The sequence below is a fragment of the Myotis yumanensis genome, unplaced genomic scaffold, assembly GCF_028538775.1.
Source record: "Myotis yumanensis isolate MYYU_CA2020_CCGP unplaced genomic scaffold, mMyoYum1.0.hap1 SCAF_11, whole genome shotgun sequence".
In the NCBI taxonomy this organism is placed as follows: domain Eukaryota; kingdom Metazoa; phylum Chordata; class Mammalia; order Chiroptera; family Vespertilionidae; genus Myotis; species Myotis yumanensis.
Window position 1 is genome coordinate 19,120,856 of NW_027223762.1, and position 20,578 is coordinate 19,141,433.

A 20,578-nucleotide genomic window follows, 5' to 3' on the forward strand; every position below is an offset into this window, starting at 1 on the left:
ACGGTCAATTACCCTTTTTGTCTTTTATTAGATAGGATAGTTACTATGTGCAAAGTCTACTGCTTGGCTTAATGGGAGATAAAACAGATGGAACGGACATTCTCATTGATTTTTTTTTTTTATTGTCTAAAGTTTTATATTTGTCTTCTTTTCCACCCCCTACCCCAAGCCATTCCCACCCCAGGCAAGCCCCCAGATTTTTTTTTTAATCCTCACCCGAGGATACTTTTCCATTGATTTTTTTTAGAGAGAGTGGAAGAGAGGAAAAGACAGAGAGAAATATCGATGTGAGAGAAACACATTGATTGGTTGCCTCCTGCACGTGTTCCCCCCCCCCCCCCCCCCCCCCCACCAGGGCCCAGGCCAAGGAGAAGCCTACAACCAAGGGACGTACCCTTGACTGGAATCAAACCTGAGACTCTTTGGTCTGCAGGCCAATGCTCTATTCATTGAGCCAAATTGGCTAGGGCCATTCTCACTGATTTTTAAGTGTCCTGGTAAATACATACAAAATAGACTGTTGGAAGGATTACAACAGAAGCATTGGTAAAATTCTATGAGATATGGGGGAAGGATGAGTTAATATTGACTGAAGGATGTAAACCAGGGGACACGTTTATAATTTGGTAAGTGGATATGGGGAAGGATATTTTAGGCAGAGGGACTAGCTTGAACAAAGGCCTGGAAATGAGCCTTCAAGCTCAATGCTGATTTGATGCCTCACTTGTCCAAAACCTTCCCTGCCCACCTCCCTCTGTTAATGTCTGACCTGTGTATGGCATTTGAATGAATGTGAGTATCTCTTTAAACTCAGGTATGATTTAAAGTCTATCACAGATTCTATGTAGGTCACTCCCTGAATGTTGGCTAAATATAGCTGTGGGGGTGGCCTCATTCTCTTATTGTATCACAAATCCAAGTGCATCTGTTCACAGTGGAACAAATGAAGCAGTGGAAGTGAAGTTGGTCTATATGACCTCTATGATGCTGTGATTATAACCCCATTCTGTTTAAAAGAATGCTTTCTAAGCCCCAATTTGCTTACTCCAAGCAACATTTAACCAAGAGAAGATGGAGAAGTTAAAGAAGAAGAGGAAGAAGAAGGAGGGGAGCAGGGCAAGGTTACCTGTAATAGAATACAATCTACACTAAAATGGGAGAGCAAAATGTGAAATTTGAAGCACAATATGGCATTTCAATCACTTCATCTCCTTATTTAATTTTCTTGATAGAGCCCTCCATTCTTACATTATAGTAAATATTAACTTGTTTTTTTTATTGTTTATCTCTTTCTAGAATGTAAGCTCCAAGGGCAGGATTTAGTACATTTTGATTTCTGTTGTATTCTCAGCATTAAGTACAATACCTGGAATATAAAATATATTCAATAAATAATAGCTGAATGAATTAATGAATATCTGAAAAATGTATATATTGCTTGGAGCCAAGAGGTCTAATGCAGTCATTCAATCTGGTACCAAATGGTGTTTGGAAATTGTCTGGTTCTATGGAAAAAAAGAATAGATCCTCACTTCATACCCTAATCAAAATAAACTCCAAAGTGTTTAAAGGGTTAAATATTAAAATCTACACTAAAAAAAAAGAGAAACATGCAAATTGGTGTCACTCCGCTACGCCCACCAATCAGAGCAATTATGCAAATTAACCCAACAAAGATGGAGGTTAATTTGCATATGCAGGCACAGAGCGAAGACTGAAGGCTCTGGTTGGAGTGAAGACTGAAGACTGAAGAGGCTTGGATTCTCCGCTGCGACAACAGAGAAGCCAAGCCTTGCTGTGGCCAGAGGAGTGAAGACAAGGCTTCTTGGCTGTGGCTGGACCAAAGGCCTGGGTCCCAGGTGCCAAAGGAAAACCGGTGCTGGCAGCCAGGGGAAGAAAGGCCTATTGCGTGAATCTTTGTGCAACAGGCCTCTAGTAAAACCGTAAAAGTTTAGCATTAGTGAATATTTGGTTCTGGATGTGAAATATTTAAGTGAAAAAGCACTAGAAGAAATCACAATGGAAAGGGTTAGAGTTCATCCACATCATAATTAAAATTTTTCCCAACGTAAATATATTTTTAAAAAATTCAAAGGCAAATAAAAAAATTGGAAAATCCCTACTATTAACCCTTTGTAATATTTATATAATCATAGAAATAAAAAAAGGAAACTTCTGAGACCTCAGTAGAATATAGGCAAAGGACATAGACAATTTATCAAGGTAAAATTATAAATGTCTAATAAATAGGTTGAAGCTCAAAGAAACAGTGATTAAAACAAGGAGTATTATTGTTTTACTACCTAATTAGCAAATAGTAAAATAATTACTAATATTTCAAAAAATATTTTTTATTGATTTCAGAGAGGAAGGGAGAGGTAGAGATAGAAACATCAATGATGACAGAGAATCACTGATCGGCTGTCTCCTGCACACCCCCTATTGGGGATCGAGCCCACAACCTGGCATGTGCCCTTGACTGGAATCGAACCCAGGACCCTTCAGTCCTCAGGCCAACACTCTATCCACTGAGCCAAACCAGTTAAGGACATAATATTTAGTTTTGATGAGTGTGCATAAATTGGCAGAAACTTCAATGAAAATTATTAGTTAAAATGTAGTAAAAATGTTAAAATGGTCATACCCCAGTTGGCTCTTTGTTTTTTGGAAGGATTTGACCTCCTTGATAAGAGTAAGAGATACAGAGACCCAAATCGAGTCACAGAATGTGCACTACCATCTCCCAGTTCATTCCAGGCAGAATTACTGCCAGGTCAGATGAGTTAGTGTGGCTACACTGACAGCTCCTTAGCTCAGTATATTTCTTTTTATTTGAACTCAGATCTATTTCCTTTTCTCTCATCTTTTGTCCATTGTATGTAGCTCTCTCCAAATCCACCCCTCTCTCTTTTTCAGAGTCAGATTGTGTTGCTTCACTCTTGATTACTTCATTTTGCATATGGATTTTTAAATTATGATTACATTAATATGAGAAGTGGTGGGGGTGGTTCCACAGTTAAGGTAACAGATGTGTTAACTGCACAATTTAGTCCTAGCGCAACCATCACATTAATGATTTGAACTTCGACATGTTTTTGGCTCATTGAAGCCTTAGGAATGTAAACACTGCAAATTCTTCCATTTATATTATGTTTCTTATCTTATTTGAGACATGTTTTTCTAAATATACTAATTTAGGATATTACACATGATACAGAATGTTTCCAAGAATATACAACCATATTATTATAACTTTCAAACCCTCTGGTCAAATATATTTTGTATATGTATTAATTGAATATACTATCTCTTTCCAAAACTAAATTTCCCTTTGGGTCAAATATGACCTAACATCCTTTAACTCATAGTAAATTTGTATTTAGAAATTTATCCTAAAGAAACAATCTAAAATACACACAAAGCTTTAAATAAAAAGCATATGTCAGCATTATTTATAATATTGAAAAGTTACAAACAACATAAATTTCCAACAAGGATAAATGGGTAGCTAAACTCTGGCATAACCATAGGATGGAATATTATGTAGTCATTAAAAATAGACATTTAAAAAATGAAGGATATGGGAAGGGGTTTATAAGAATGTTAATCAAAAAGAAGAGGGCAGAATCAAAATATACCTGTAGTGTGATTTCAACCATATAAATATCTGCATTCAAATGCATTGGACAAAACAGAAGGAAATATGCCTAAACATGAATGGTTATATTGAAGTAATGAGATTTGGGGTGATTCTTTTTTTTTTCCTTTTTCTCTGTAATGAAAATAATTTAAGAAAATGAATTATGTGCCAAAAGAACCTCCAATTGAAAAACTATGGGAACCAGTCCTACAATAATAGGTTTTATTATTTAAGCTGCCATTGAAAGTTTTATAGGATTTATAAGTCCTGTTTGAGTCTCAGTCTCTTTTTACCTTTGAGGAATATCTTCTAACCCTAGAGAAGTTAACTCTATTAGGCACCCAGGGATCAGTAAGATCAATTTCCGGCATACCTGGCTTCATGTCAGTTTCAATAGTGCCCTGTAATGACTTTAAGGGTCAACTTCTGTAGGGAGTATAGAGAAGTAGATTTGGGAAATTTACTCTTTTTTTTAAACAATGATTTTTTTATTATGAAAAATTGACATCCAGATGAGCCTGAAAAAATCATAGTGGGAAATTTACTCTTGACTTGCTCCCCACTTTGTGTTTTGTTTTTTTAAAATATATTTTTATTGATTTCAGAGAGGAAGGGAGAGGGAGAGAGAGACAGACACATCAATGTGAGAATCATTTATTGGCTGCTTCCTGCACACCCCACACTGGGGATTGAGCTTGCAACCCAGGCATGTGCCCTGACCTGGAATTGAACTGTGACCTGGTTCATAGGTCAATGCTCTACCACTAAGCCATGCCGGCTGGGCCTCACTTCGTGTTTTAAATCATCGCATTTCTGGGGCTCAATAAAGAAGCCTAAAATTAGGGAGACAGAAACTGGCAGAAAGACCATGTTTCTTATGTAGCAATCCTGGTTAAGGGGAAGCCAAAACAATTATCTTGGCATCCTTGCCATCATGTGCTACTTCAAAACACCTTGGCGTTTGTTCTTATAGAGCACTTAGTCACGTGGTGTAGGAATTTGGCATGTCTTGAAGAAGTTTGCCAAATGTCGACATTCCTGAGTTTTCAGGGTTCTCAAGGCACAGGCCCAATCCCCGGAATTTGCCTCATAGTAGGCTCTCTGAACTTGATAATGGGACAGAAAGGAAGAAGTCTGTGTAAAAAACACACTGGAACAATGTGTATACTTTATGAAAATTTAGTTTGATGGGTCTTTGGTGGAAAAGAAATTGGAAGATGTTGACTAAAACTCATCTTAGGAAGAGTTAAAACACACACACAACAGCAAGAGTTAAGCCAAGAAAATAAAGAAAACTGAGAAACAGAAATTAAGAGCAGGAAATAGAAAGAATTCGGACTCCTCTCCCCTATTTCTTTAAGCCTAAGATGCCCTCTGTGGTACCCTAGGCTTCGAAGTACAAGTCTTCCCTGAACCTGACTCCAGTGGGAGCCCGCCTTCAGCGGCAGGATGGAGGGATCATAACCTCTCTAGAGCAGCTTCATGAAAAAATCAACGAGATGAGCAACGTGTTCAACTCGCTGGAGAACAAGGTAGACACCCATTTCTAAATCTTGGGGTGGGCTGAGGGCTGTCAAATAAGAAAGCTGAAGAGAGAGCAGAGTAAAAGATATAAGTCCATGTCTTCAGAGTATTTTTTATTCACAAATGAATGGCCAGCTGGCCCTGGAAAACCAGTCAGTAGCAACTAAAGATACCAAGGGCCCACGCATCCTAAAAGGGACAGGCTGTGTCAGGGGTGTGACTGCGCTCACCATGGCATCGCTCCCTGTCTGGTCACAGGTTGTGAAGCTATATCTAAAGCAGTAGTGTTGCTTCAGTGGCAGGTACCCAATGGGCTCAAAGTAATATATGTGAAGGAAAATGGCTCACAGCTCAAAATGGTTTCAAAATTCCCAAAGTCCCTATATAACCTGTCAGAGAAAAATTTCGATAGTTTTTAATTTTTCGAGAGCTGGGGATCTACAGGTGAGGAAAAATCCTTCTGTTGTCTTTTGGCTCCTGGGGAAACTCCATGAATCCACCTACGAGAGCAGTGATCATGAAACCTATTTCTGTCAGATACTGGTTCCCTCCGTTTTTCAAGCAGGACACCTGAGTGAATTTCAGAGCACCTGCATAAATGCTAGGTTTCCTTCCTTCAGTTTTAAAACTTGCATACATTTTGCTTTGATATTATATAGCTGTGGATTTTGCTTATTTTGCTCACAGATGAATTTACATAATAAGAATTACCAGATCAAAAGTAGTTGATCTGGAGATTTAATCCATCACGATGACTGCATTAGGACATGTGCTAAAATCCATCACAAAGATTAAATAAAATTTAAATGATTGGAATAAAAAGCAGATTGCTCATGTTGTTTCCCAAACACTCGACAGGTCTGGCTTTTTTCTCTCTGAATGATCTCTTTGGTTCCTCTCATTTTCCCCTATTCCCAGCCCTCGAAAGAAACCTTTGTCAACCACAAAATGCTATACTTTAAAAAAGTGATGTACTTATAACTAAGTCAGTTTATAGTGGGAAGTGCAAGTTGGAACCATTTAGACAACCAGATTCTAAAATGTTTAGAAATACACATTTGAAGGAATTTTGTTCAAGTACCTTTAAAATTAGAATACTTGCCCTAGCTGGTTTGGCTCAGTGGATAGAGCATCGGCCTGCAGACTGAAGGGTCCTGGGTTCAATTCTGGCTAAGGGCACATGCCAGATTGAGGGCTCAATCGCCAGTAGGGGGCACGCAGGAGGCAGCCAATCAATGATTCTCCCTCATCATTGATGTTTCTATCTCTCTCTCCCTCTCCCTCTCCCTTCCTCCCTGAAGTCAATAAAAAATATGTTAAAAAAATAAAGTTAGAATACTTGGTGGCTATCTTAATTATAGAACAAATCTTCTAAAAAAGTCTGTTTTACAGAGAGATCTGGAGCTAAGAGTTCCTCTACTTAGCAGAGTATAAGTTTATACACTTCAAGAAAGTAATGTTATCTTATTGTTATTAAGTTATTGTCTGTTGGAAATGCTTATTTTTTAACCAAGATTTAATGTACATTTACTCTTAACACATGGAACATATAAAGATTTCATACTGAATAAATGATATTAATTTAGCCAAAAAAGGAAAAAAGGAGGAATTTACATCAAGTTTTAGCTACATTGTTTGAAATACAAATATGCAGATTTTATCACTGAAAAAAAACTCAATTGTGTTTCTTCATCAGAAACTTTGGAAATGCTTTTTCATTTGTTCAATAAATAAAACTCAACTTTAGAAGTGCTCCATTTTCTCCACACTTGTTTGTGCTTAAAACAATTAATTGTTGAAAGTATTATATATGTCCCCCTTTTTTCCCCATTGACCCCTTCTAACCCACTCTCACCTCTCACCCCAGGCCTTTACCACACTATTGTCTGTGTCCATGGGTTATGCATATATGCATACAAGTTCTTTGGTTGATCTCTTCCCACTCACCACCCACGCCCGCCTTCCCTCTGAGATTCAACAGTCTGTTCCATGCTTCTATGTCTCTGGATCTATTTTGACCATCAGTTTATTTTGTTCATTAGACATGTGATACTTGTCTTTCTCTGACTGGCTTACAGTATTTTACTTAGCATAATACTTTCCAGGTCCATACCACTCTAGACACGCCTGATCTTATCTGTGCTTAACTTTTTGATTTGCCACTTAAAAGGGGAGAATTAAAATTTCTTAAACACCTTCAATGTACCTAGCATGTACTAGGACAGGCACCTTACCTACATTTATTCATTTTAGTATCAAAACAGCCTTGTGAAATAGGTGTTGTGATGGTTATTTTACGGATGAGGAAACTGTTACAAAGAGGTTAACCAACTTGCCTAAGATCTTAGTACTTGTGGGGAAGTGCTAAGATTTGTACCCTATCTGACTCCAATATTGATCCCCTTTTCACGTGTGGAAGTTGACAATAGAAGTCCAATGTGTGCACTGCAACATGACCAGACTTGACTGCAGAAGATGAATTATATCACTATCAACAACATGCTGAGCTCCAACCATTGTAAATACTTCTGTGCCTTCCTTATAGACTAAAGCACACTGCCCCTGAAAATACTATTATTTCCTTTTTCATGCTATCACTCAAGAATTAAAAAAAGTCTTTCCTTTTAAACAAATTCTCAGATATGTTTAGTTATCACCCTTTTTATCATTTAATTTTTTAAGGAAATAACAATTTCTTCATCTTCTAACAACCAGGATATGACCTATCCTTTTTCTCATGGAATTCGAAGAGTTACAGGACCAAGACTGTTTTTCACATGCTTATGTTGTTTTTCAAGTAAATCTTAGTTTTTAAAAAATATATTTTTTTATTGATTTCAGAGAGGGAGAGATAGAAATATCAGTGATGAGAGAGAATCATTGACTGGCTGCTTCCTGCATCCCCCCACTGGGGATTCAGCCCTCAACCCAGGCATGTGCCCTGACCAGGAATTGAACAGCAACCTCCTGGTTCATAGGTCAATGCTCAACCACTGAACCACACTGGCTGGGCTCAAGTAAATCTCATTTTATTTTTATTTTTTAAAATATATTTTATTGATTTTTAACAGAGAGGAAGGGAGAGGGATAGAGAGTTAGAAACACCGATGAGAGAGAAACATCGATCAGCTGCCTCCTGCACAACCCCTACTGGGGATGCGCCCGCAACCAAGGTATATGCCCTTGACCGGAATCGAACCTGGGACCCTTGAGTCCGCAGGCTGACGCTCTATCTGCTGAGCCAAACCGGTTAGGGCAAGTAAATCTCATTTTAATCAAAGGTGTTAGAATACACAAGTAGCTTATAGGTGCACTTGTAAAATTAATTATTTGCGTGCTTTCTTGTCACTATCAAGCAGCAGCATGTGCTGTATAAAAAAGACCTTCTTTTCCCTAGATCAGGGGTGGGGAATCTTTTTTCTGCCAAGGGTCATTTGGATATTTATAACATAATTTGTGGAGCATAGAAAATTATGAACTTAAAAATTAGCCTGCTATATTTGGTCAAACATTTAATTAACTCACCCCTAATGTCTTGGTAGGGCCAGACAAAATGATTTCACAGGCCTCATATGGCTTGCGGGCCAGACGTTCCCCATCCCTGCCCTAGATGCATGGGGCCAAGATTGCCTTAAGTTATCCAAACTTTAGTGTAACAGGAAATGTGGTCTGTAAATTTTCAAGAGCCTGGTTTCTCAAACAAAAAGAAAAATTCAAAAGGTCAATGGTGCTATTTATAATTCTTTATAGTAAACTGAATTCACTCTTTGTGTATTATTTAGTTGCAGGCCCTGGCCTCTGAACTCAAAACTGGTTTCACAGAAGCAATGCAAGAACTGTCAAGAATTCAACATGGAGAATATGCTTTGGAAGAAAAGGTTAAGACCTGCAAATGTTCCATGGAAGAAAAAGTTACTGAGATGAAGAATTCATTAAACTATTTCAAAGTAGGCCCCCCTCTTCTATTTCACTGCTGAAGAAAGATCCTTGGTCTTGGTTACACAAGAAGAAAACTTACCTTTTCACATAGCAGCCAAATAGAAGAATATTCCCTCTATCCCATTCACTAATTATCATGGAAAAATATATATTTTAGGCTTTTCTTTTTTGGATCTTTGTGTTAAAATTAGAGGCCACAGAAGTAAAAATTTCATCTCTCATCCATTGATTGATTCATTCATTCAACAAATATGTATTAAAAGCTTACTGTATACTAGATACTATATTATACATTTTTAGCCCATATGCCAGATTAAATGCATACTGATGCTTACTTTTTAGGAAGAGCTGAGCAATGCCATGTCAATGATCCAGGCAATCACTTCCAAACAAGAAGAGATGCAACAGAAAATTGAACAGCTTCAACAGGAGAAGCGAAGAGAATCTCGAAAAGTGAAAGCCAAGTGAGTTTTCTACAAAAAATGGACCAAAGGCAAAGCCATAAGTAATGATTTTACAGAGTCACAAAGAAACCCTTCCTCACTAACAGTATATAGCTAGCTGGCCACTGGGATCTATGGGTCAGCATCTGATAGAGGTTATAGAGCCATAAAAGTTGGTTAATACTAAGAATTGATGGTAACTATTAAATGGAAATGCACTTAATAGGCAGTAAAATGAAAATGGTATAAAATGGCATGTAGAATTTGATTTCAACTATAAAATAACAGCTAAAAAGATATTTTATTTTTTTAAATATATTTTTATTGATTTCAGAGAGGAAGGGAGAGGGAGAGAGAGATAGAAACATCAATGATGAGAGAGAATCATTGATTGCTGCCTCCTGCATGCCCCACACTGGGGCTTGAGCCCACAACCCAGGTATGTGCCCTGACTAGGACTCAAACCATGACCTCCTGGTTCATAGTTCAACACTAAACCACTGAGCCATGTAAGCCAGGCAAGACATATTTTAAAATAACGATTGTTGTGTTAAGATGGGAGGGTCACCAGTGATTTTCTTTTTATATTAGTTTTCTAAAATTTCTCTAATGCTCCTATTATTTTACTTCTACCATGGAAAATAAGTTTATATTATTAAACAACTAGAGGTCCGGTGCACAAAATTCATACACAGGTAGGGTCCCTCGGCCTGGCCGGCGATCAAGGCCAATCAGGGCTGATTGGGGCCCTCCAGCTGCCGGCTGAGGCCTCCCTTCCCTGGCTGCCGGCTACCGGCCGGGGCCCTCCTTCATTCCGTGCCGCTCCCTGGTGGTCAGCACACGTCATATTGAGCGATAGAACTCATGGTCTCCTGGTCAAACTTCCGTGGGGACACTTTGCATATTAGCCTTTTACACATATAGACTAGAGGCCCGGTGCACAGGGATGGGGGTCCCCCAACCTGGCCTGCAACAACGCCAGCGTTCCTCACCCCGCCCTCTGACCCAAGGCCCCTCCGTGCGGCTGGGGCGTGGATGCTGGGCTCAGCATCCCTTGCTCCGGCCTCCGGTCCGAGGGCCCTCCCCTCCCTCCGTGCGGCTGGGGCGCAGACACTGGGCTCGCATTGCCAGGGCACCACCACCAGCATCCTGCCCCGGCCACTATGGGCGCAGCCTTCTTTGTTGCAGAGTGATGGTTAATTTCCATATTACTCTTTTATTAGATAGGATACCTCAACCATGTTGACTCACGTAAAGTTTCACCACTAAACATACATAATCTTTATTGTTATACTAGAGGCCCAGTGCACGATTTGTGCACTGGGGGAGGGGGTGTGTGTCCCTCAGCCTAGCCTTCACCCTCTCGCAGTCTGGGACCCCCCCGAGGGGTCCTTAGTGCTGCCATGGAGACAGGAGAGGCTCCTGCCACTGCCGCTGCGCTCGCCAGCTGTGAGCCCAGTGCTGAGCAGCGCTTCCCTGTGGGAGCACACTGACCACCAGGGGGCAGCTCCTGCATTGAGTGTCTGCCCCCTGGTGGTCAGTGCGTGTCATAGTGACCGGTCGGTCTGTCATTCGGTCGATTTGCATATTAGGGTTTTATTATATGGGAAGTTTTTAATAGCATCAAATTTAAACTAGAAATATGGCAATAACATCTGTGTGGCTCTGGAGAATGGCTAATTGTTTTCAGCTGAAGACCTTCTGTCTCCTGGTGCCATTGTGTTGCTTTGTTAAATGAATGTAAATCATCCTAAGCAAATTGTCACCACTGCAAACTCTATAAAGACCCTGATGACAGGGAAGCCAGTAACAGAGAAATAAGAATGTAAATATTACAATTAGGTGATTTATAGATATTTAAAATTTTTTCTTCAACTTTGGTGATGAATTAAGTTGCTAGTGTTTGACCATTGTTAATTTTATATGGTTCAACACAAAAACTTAGAAATTTTCTTGAATTATTCTGAACTGAATCTCTACCGAACCCACCAGGTATTAAGACCTTTTGCTTCCTTTCCTAGGAAAACTCAAAAAGAAGAGCATGGCTCACAGGCTGGGCCTGCTCAAGCACAAGGAAGTCCTTTCCGTTCAATCAATATCCCTGAGCCTGTTCTTCCAAGTGAAGACTTCACAAACCTCTTGCCTTCTCAGGCCTATGAAAAAGGTACAGCTCACAAATCATACTGAATTAGCCACGAATTTTTTTCCTTGATTCTGAGGGCTTAAGAAATCATCAGAATGGGCCTAAGGCCTTCATCCTTGTTAGAGGAAAATGGTGTATTGCTCAGAATTTTCCCTCTTGCATCTGGAATTTAAAAGAATCCAGAGGATCTGAGAAATCAGGAGAGTCTGCCTAATTTTAAAATGCTTTCTTTTTTGGGAAAATACTGGGTGTTTTGAATTTCAAATGGACCAGAGATAATTTGTTGTACAACCATAAGAAGGAAAATGTTTAAAAAATTACTCTAATAAATCGTTTTATTTCCCATATTACTTTCTCAATCCTTGTCTCTCTGCAGACATTTTATTTTATTTTATTTTATTTTTTAGTTTTTTTCATCTTTATTGTTGAAAGTATTACATATATCCCCTTCCTCTCCACCGCCCCCCCCCCCCACGCATTGACCCCTCTAGCCGACCCCACCCCCTGCCCCAGGCCTTCATCACCCTATTGTCTGTGTCCATGGGTTATGCATATAGGCATAGAAGCTCTTTGGTTGATTTCTTCCCACCCACCTACTCCCACCTTCCCTCTGAGATTCAAAGTCTGTTCCATGCTTCTGTGTCTCTGGATCTGTTTTGTTCAACAGTTTATTTTGTTCATTAGATTCCACATATGAGTAAGATCATGTGATACTTGTTATTATATTTTTTCCTCAGTATAAACTTTCACCCTAGGTGTTCTTATCCATTCTTGTAGCTTTTTTTTTTTTTTTTAATATTTTAATAATTTTTATTTCTTAAAGTATTACAAAGAGTATTACATATGTCTCCTTTTTTCCCCCCCTTGACATTCCCCCGGCCCCTACCCCCCCCCCCCCCCCGTGTCTTGTGTCCATTGGTTAATCTTATATGCATGCATGCATAGACATTTTAAAGTAGCTATATTCTTAGCATGGATAAAACTGTGTTCTGCTTCTTTTTCAGCAAAGGTTTCACTGACATGAGAAAGATATATCTGTCCTAACTGCAGGCAGTGCCCTCATGCAATCTAACTGTACTTCTCTTTTTCTGGAAAACCAGAGCTGGTGCTGTCTGTGGGCTGAAACAGTCACAGGAGAGATGTTAGAACAGATAATAGAAATTGTAGTTGGGCAGTACTGAAGAAACTGGCATTCCAAGGGATGTCCGCAGACATCGGTTAGTGACCTGTGTTTAACTCAGGAAAAGAAACAAAACAAAAAATGATTGATACTTCTTTGTATCCTCAACAAAATCTAGCAAAGCACCTACAGGAAAATGAATGTAGATATTAACAATGTTTAGGTGAATTTTCTTTTCTTTTGGTCATATGTAGAAAGCCTCCAAAAGAGGCTCAGTGACTTCTCAACCAATTGTAAAGTCCTCAATTGGCTTAATGAACAATTTGGCTCATATATTCAATGGCAATATATGTGTTTTGAATAACTGGATTTAAAAATCTAAATCAAATGGCTTTTAATCAGTATAAACTTTAAAGTACAGATTTGCTTTAAAAATTTTTTTTATCCACTTGAGCAGTTATTTTGAGATGGATAGGTGCAGCCTGGGAAAACTCACTTGATCCATCTGGGATGAGGGTTTATGGTAGGTGGCTCTATATTCTTTACTCTATGTCATGAAGAGCATGACATACAAGATGGTCTTGTTAGGGGAGATTACAGGAGGGGCTTGGAAAGTAGAGGTCAGATCAATGCCAGGTCTGGGGCAACTGAACATTTTCACAAGAGAAATGATTAGAAATTATATTTGTAAAGTGTCCAGATGGATTTAAATGAGCTATTTCATGGCAACTCCTCCTTCCTTCACTGTTGTGTAGGCATGGCTTATATAACATAGCTTATCCTACCAAGCTGCCGCAAAAATTTGGGGATAATATGTCATAATAAGATATTATGTATTGGTGGTAGGTTATGTTAAACTCAAGATCAAAAGACTAAACTTTCAGAAAGGATTGACTTACCCACTGTTAGTTATAATACAGTACCCCCAAATTCAGTAGCTTAAAATAGTTTATGTCACAGTTTCTCTGAGTCAGGAAGATATATACAGCTAAGCTGGGTGCTTCTGGCTCAGCTAAGCTGAGGTTGCCGTCAAGCTGTTGGCTATACCTACTCATCCTTCCTTCTATCCATTCATCCATCCATTCACCCACCCCAGGCATTGATTTAAATGATGGGATACAGTAATGAACAAAACAACAAAAATTCCTGCCCTCATGGAGAACTGGTTCTGAAGGAAACAGACAATGAACAAGATAAATAAAATACATAATACATTAGACAGTGACAAGGAGAAAATAAAGAAACATAGGTGTAATTTTATAGTGTGTACCAGAAAAAGACCTGAAGGAAGTGAGGAAGTTAGCTATGATACTGAGGGAAAGAAAGGGAACAGCCACTACCAATAGGAGATGCAGTTTTCTCTTTTTAAAAGGAAACAGCAGGCAGGGAAAAAGGGCAGATATTTTAGAGTCTTAAAATCATTATCCAGTCTTTGGCTTTTGCACTAACATGGGAAGCCATCAGAGGGCTAAGCAGAGGAACAACAGGATCTGACATATTTTAACAGCAGCATTCTGACTCCTCTCATTACCCTCTTCACCATCAGTTAAGCAATAATTTAGCTCTTACTGTGTGTCAGGTACCACTTTAAGCAGCTTACAAATATTAACTGATTTAATACTTATGGTAGACTATGAGGTAAGTACCACTATTACATCTTTTTACAAATGGGAAAATAGCACTTGTCACATTATATTGTGTGTTTTTTCCCACTGCTCTATCTCCCCCAGAAAACAGTGAATCCTGTGAGTCTGTCCCTAGTGCCTAGCTCATAGAAGGTGCCCAGTCCATGTTAGTGGAATGAATACTGATTGAAGGCTTTCCTTTCTCTGCAGCCCAAGAGTCCAGATCCATGCATATAGGAGAGAGTAATGTAAAGGGAATGATGGGTCCTGGTAAGTGGCTCGTCTTTTTTCTTCTAGCAATTCCATCCTTTCCCGTTTTTCACCTCCCCTGCTTCTACTCCCTCAGTGCCAAACCAGGCATTAAAGAACTCAGGCAAAATAAAGCATACTGGTTATTAAGATTCTGAGACATATGTTGGAGTAGATCAGTGACTCAATTAAACTCAAGAACAGAGAAGGGGTGGGGAAGTTTAAGATCAAACCAGTATTCTTGATTCTTTCTGACTCCTTTCAATTACAGTACGGATGAGTTAACATTAACTGAGAACTCACAGGTGTATGTAGCATAACATAGTTGTATATGAACACACATTTTACAGTTTATTTCAGCGATTTTCAACCTTTTTCATCTCATGGCACACACAAACTAATTACTAAAATTCTGCTGTACACCAAAAAATATATTTTGCCTAACAAAAAATAGATATAATTTTATTCATTCACACAGATTGGCTATTGTTGGGTTGGCTATTATCATTTTTTTAATTTAACAATTTAATGGAAAAAGAGGTCAGGTATTGCATGTTTTAAAAATTCGTGTGGCACACTGGTAGAAAATCACTGGTTTACTTCATTAAAAAGTTATTTACTTAGTAGACAAGTCACGCAAATTTTATAACTTATTTCATCTTCCCTCACTCACTTACTCCTTCCTTTCTGCAACTTACCATCATCAGGGCCAAGGGGGACAAGTTCCAAAGCTGACACTGTCTTTGGCCCTTTCCGTCTCTTTCCGTACTTTCTTCCCAGTGCTGCAGGTACCTGATGTGCTCACCTGAAAGGAAGCAGTATGAGTCGATACATACTATACAAATTAAAATTATTTTATAAATTTATCTTTAAAAACTTATTTAGTAGAGACTATGTATAAAGAGCAGAAGTTGTATAGACCAGAAGCATAGAGAGGTGATCCTTTGCAACTGTGGAGACTTTTAATCCTTAGTTAATATTACATCCCAAGAGCATATTTAAGAATTAGTAACAAATACAATTAAAAAAAAATCAGATCTTGATGGCAAGTGTTATTTTTCAGGAATGAACCCAACGACTCCAGAAGCAGAAGAAAACCTCAAGCCTTGCCTCACAGCCGATATCCAGTCTAAGGGCCATGTGCCATCCGGTGTGTGGAGGCAGCCGAAGGATGGGAAAGAATGGGGCGAGGAATATGTCACAAAAGACCACCCAGATAAACTCAAAGAAGTTGGCCAGGGGAGACATAGTTCCTTGGAAAATGTTTTATGTGAAACTTCTTTAGCTGGTAAGCCCCAAGAGGGAATGCAGGCTGAAATTTTAAAGAACACGATGACCGAAGGGCTAGAATCCTTATAATTTAGATTCAGCGGACATATGAGACTGCCTCGTATATGATTTCCTTTCCAGATGAACTAGCCAAAGCCTTATAGAGGTCACAATGGCCAGCTGGGACTACCACCTTGATTCTGGGTATCCACTCATTTAAAAAATATATATTTTTACTGCCTGGCCAATGTGGCTCAGGGGTTGAGCATCCACACATGAACCAGCAGGCCATGGTTTGATTCCCAGTCAGGGCACATGCCTGGGTTTCAGGCTTAATCCTCAGTAGTGGTCTTGCAGGAGGCAGCCAATTGATTCTCTCTCATCATTGATGTTTCTCTCTCTCTCTCCCTCTCCCTTCTTCTCTGAAATCAATACAAATATATTTTGAAATGTATTTTTTATTGATTTTTAAAAAATATATATTTTATTGATTTTTTACAGAGAGGGAGGGAGAGGGTTAGAGAGTTAGAAACATCGATGTGAGAGAAACATCGATCAGCTGCCTCCTGCACACCCCCTATTGGGGATGTGCCCGCAACCAAGATACATGCCCTTGACTGGAACCGAACCTGGGACCCTTCAGTCCACAGGCTGACGCTCTATCTGCTGAGCCAAATCGGCCAGGGCTTATTGATTTTTTTTAAGGGAGAAGGAGAGAGAAAAAATATATCTTTTTGCACTATGAACCGTAACCTCCTGGTTCATGAGTCAAAGCTCAACCACTGAGCCACACCAGCTGGGCAATGTTGAGCATCTTTTCATATGCTTATTGCTTTCAATATCTTTGTATTGCTTTTATCATTTGATAGGGTTTTGGGGAGAAGTGGTTAACAATTCCTTCCTTGGTTTGCTTTTAAAGCTAAAAGACAGACTGTGGCTCTGGAACTGCTTGAATCAGAAAGAAAATACGTCATTAACATCTCTCTGATCCTGAAGATCAAGGCAACATTCCAGGGGTCAGATGGAAAGAGGAATTCCAAAGAGAGAAGGTATCCATGTATTCATTGCCTTTGCTTTTGAGATTGGTTAAGATTTAAGGTAAGTGTTTACTATTTCCACTTTGGGAATTCTGGGACCTGTAAAGAGTTCCAGAAATAGTCTTTGAAAAGAGAATATGCAGCGACAGGAAGTAACCTCTGGTTTTCTAAGCTTTTTCTGGAAGCCTCCATGTGTACTTTAAATAGATCAGTTGAATGAGATACAGAACAGAATGAGAGCATTCCTCTTCCCTATTGGTGTTTTTCCCCATGCAAATAAATTTATAACATTAACTACATTTCCCCATGTTAATAAATTTATTAACATTAACTACATTTCCTATAAAAATTGTAAGCTTTCTGCACGTTCGACTCCCATGGGAAAGTGAGCAGGGTGTGAAAATCACACACACCATAACTACAATCTGACACTCAAACCTGAGGTTGTCACGTCTTCTCAAGTCTATAAAACTTCAGGTTTTCCTAGAAAAAAGCACAGTGCTCAAAAGCCTCTTCAGCCTGTTTCAAGGCATCCCTGCCCCTCACTGGAAGGGCTGGAACCTGCAGAGGCAGGGCTATTAGCAGAGAAGCCTGAGTGGGGCTTGTGGGCTGTTGCTCATTTGTTGGAGGATCACAGAAGTTGGGGTTCTTGGCTTTTTCTGGTCTGATTCACCCAGATAGAGAGAGCCACAGCCTCAGAATCAGTCTTGTATGAACATTTTTTTTGAGGGGGGGGGGGGGTGGTCAGCTCCATAGGATTGCCAATTAGCCTTACAAGCTGAACTTCAGGGCCACATCCAAGAACTCAGGTTGTATGGTGCACGCCACCACCAGATGGCACGTATTTTTTTTCTTTTAAAATTCTTTATTGTTTAAAGTATTACATGTGTCTCCTTTTTCCCCCATTGACCTTCCCCCAGCCGCTCCCACCCCTCAGCACATGCCCTTATCCCCCCTACTGTGTCCGTTGGTTATGCTTCTATGCGTATTTGCAAGTCCTTTGATTGACCTCTTACCCCCCCCCCCCCCCCCCCCCCCCGCCTTCCCTCTGAGGTTGGACGGTCTATTTGATGCTTCTTATCTCTGGATGTATTTTGTTCATCAGTTTATGTTGTTCATTATATTCCACAAATGAGTGAGATCATATGATATTTATCTTTCTCCAACTGGCTTATTTTGCTTAGCATAATGCTCTCCAGGTCCATCCATGCTGTTGCAAGTGGTAAGAGTTCTTTCTTTTTTACAGCAGCATTGTATTCCGTTGTGTAAATGTACCAGTTTTTTTAATCACTCATCTGTTAATGGGCTCTTAGGCTGTTTCCAAATCTTAGCTATTGTAAATTATGCTATGAACATAGGGGTATAAATATCCTTTCTGATGGGTATTTCTGATTTCTTGGGATATATTCCTAGAAGTGGGGTTACTGGGTCAAATGGGAGTTCCATTTTTAATTTTGAGGAAAGTCCATACTGTTTTCCACAGTGACTGCACCAGTCTTGCATTCTCACCAGCAGTGCACGAGGGTTCCTTTTTCTCTGCATCATCGCCGGCACTTGTCGTTTGTTGATTTGTTGATGATAGCCAGTCTGACAGGTGTGAGATGGTACCTCATTGTTGTTTTGATTTGCATCTCTCGGATGATTAGTGACCTTGAGCATGTTTTCATATGTCTCTTGGCCTCTTTCAAAAAGTGTCTATTTAGGTCCTTTGCCCATTTTTTGATAGAATTGTTTATCTTCCTTTTGTTAAGTTGTATGAGTTCCCTGTAAATTTTGGAGATTAAACCCTTATCGGTGATAACATTAGCAAATACGTTCTCCCATGCAGTGGGCTTTCTTGTTGTTTTGTTGATCGTTTCTTTTGCTGGGAAGCAGCTTATTTTGATGTACTGGTTGTTCCATTTGTTTATTTTCTCCTTAGTTTCCATTGTCCTAGGAGCTGTATTGGTAAAGATATTGCTACAACATATGTCTGATATTTTGCTGGCTATGGATTCTTCTAAGATTTTTATGGTTTCCCGTCTTATGTGTAAGTTCTTTATCCATTTTGAGTTTATTTTTGTGTATGATTAAGTTGGTAGTCTAGTTTCATTTTTTTGCATGTCCAACACCATTTATTGAAGAGACTGTCTTGACTCCATTGTAAGCTCTTGCCTCCTTTGTAAAATATTAATTGAGCATAATGGCTTGGGTTGATTTCTGGGTTCTCTGTTCCGTTCCATTGGTCTACTATATATGTCTGTTCTTGTGCCAGTACCAGGCAGTTTTGAGAACAGTGGCTTTGTAATATAGCTTGATATGTGGTATTGTGATCTCTCCAACTTTGTTCTTTTTTCTCTGGACTGCTGCAGCTATTCGGGGTCTTTTTTTATTCCATATGCATTTTTGGAGAATTTGTTCTAGGTCTGTGAAATATGCCGTTGGCATTTTAATGGGGATTGTATTGAATCTATAGATTTCTTTGGGTAGTATGAACATTTTAATGATGTTGATTCTACCAATCCATGAACACAGTATATTCTTCCATTTGTTTATGTCTTCCTCTATCTCTTTTTTTCAATGTCCTGTAGTTTTCCGAGTACAGGTTTTTACTTCCTTAGTTAAGTTTATCCCTAGTATCTTAATTTTTTTGTTGCAATAGTAAATGGGATTTTTGTTTGTTTGTTTCTCTTTCTGTGAGTTCATTATTAGTGTATAAAAAAGCCATAGATTTTGGGTGTTAACTTTGTATCCTGCTACATTGCCAAATTCATTTATTAAGTCTAGCAGTTTTTTTATGGAGTCTTTAGGGTTTTCTATGTACAATATCATGTCATCTGCAAATAAAATGGCACATATTTAATTATCAAATTTGGTTATATCCAGCTGGGGAAGTTCAGGAGTTATTTGGGCTAATACTGAACTCTAAGAGCTAACTTATCAATCTGAAACTATAACTGGATTTCCCTTGATTGCTTTTATTTCTCTCATTATTTAAGTACTGGTCTGTGAGAGTTGAAGTAACTTTGGAGGCTTTCAAAAGAATATGCTAACTACTATGTTTACATAATTTCACTCCTAGTAAGGAACAGAAAAAAAGTTGAGCACTTAATACTTTCATCGTCATGAAAAAGTTGCTTCTGGGAGTGAGGTCTGGATTATACAAAACAGTGAAGTAGGGTCAGTATGTTTTGCCTTCGTTCTTCCTCTGTTCTTCATCTCCTGGCTCACTTCTTCCACATTACTTCCTAATTTCAAATAATATCCTTATTGAATTAAAAAAACTTTTTTTAAGGCCTATTTTCAATATTTGGTACAGAATCCACTGTAGGTCATTGCTCTTCATGTAACTTATGTGTTTCCATGATACTTGATGGGAGCATTAGCCTTCTCTGACCCCACCCTGAAATCTCAACTGTTATCCCAGTGACAGTCCAGGAGGTATCCTGGACTCCAACCAAGTTACCAGCTCTCCAACTCTGCAAGTACACTGGCCACAGTGTAGCAGAAGGCAGTGTTCTCAAAAGAAGAGGAGGGAGGCAGAAAGAGAGGAGGAGAGACTGAGATAAGGCAGAGCAGAAGAGAGTCCCAGTGAGGCCAGGAGAGGAGA

General features: G+C 39.2%; 1 protein-coding gene across 7 annotated transcripts in view; it reads left to right on the forward strand.

Annotated features, from left to right (window-relative positions):
* The window catches only part of ARHGEF33 (Rho guanine nucleotide exchange factor 33), a 65,280-nt gene that overhangs the window by 23,820 nt on the left and 20,882 nt on the right, over positions 1–20,578 (forward strand). For 6 of the 7 annotated variants that reach the window (XM_070429057.1, XM_070429061.1, XM_070429060.1 and 3 more), the window contains 7 exons: positions 5,029–5,172; positions 8,947–9,111; positions 9,446–9,567; positions 11,568–11,710; positions 14,645–14,704; positions 15,747–15,971; positions 16,872–17,001. In XM_070429057.1, the coding sequence (XP_070285158.1) occupies positions 5,029–5,172; positions 8,947–9,111; positions 9,446–9,567; positions 11,568–11,710; positions 14,645–14,704; positions 15,747–15,971; positions 16,872–17,001 (989 nt within the window). The remainder of the gene's footprint in view (positions 1–5,028; positions 5,173–8,946; positions 9,112–9,445; positions 9,568–11,567; positions 11,711–14,644; positions 14,705–15,746; positions 15,972–16,871; positions 17,002–20,578) is intronic. The other variant, XM_070429063.1, reaches the window with a different exon arrangement.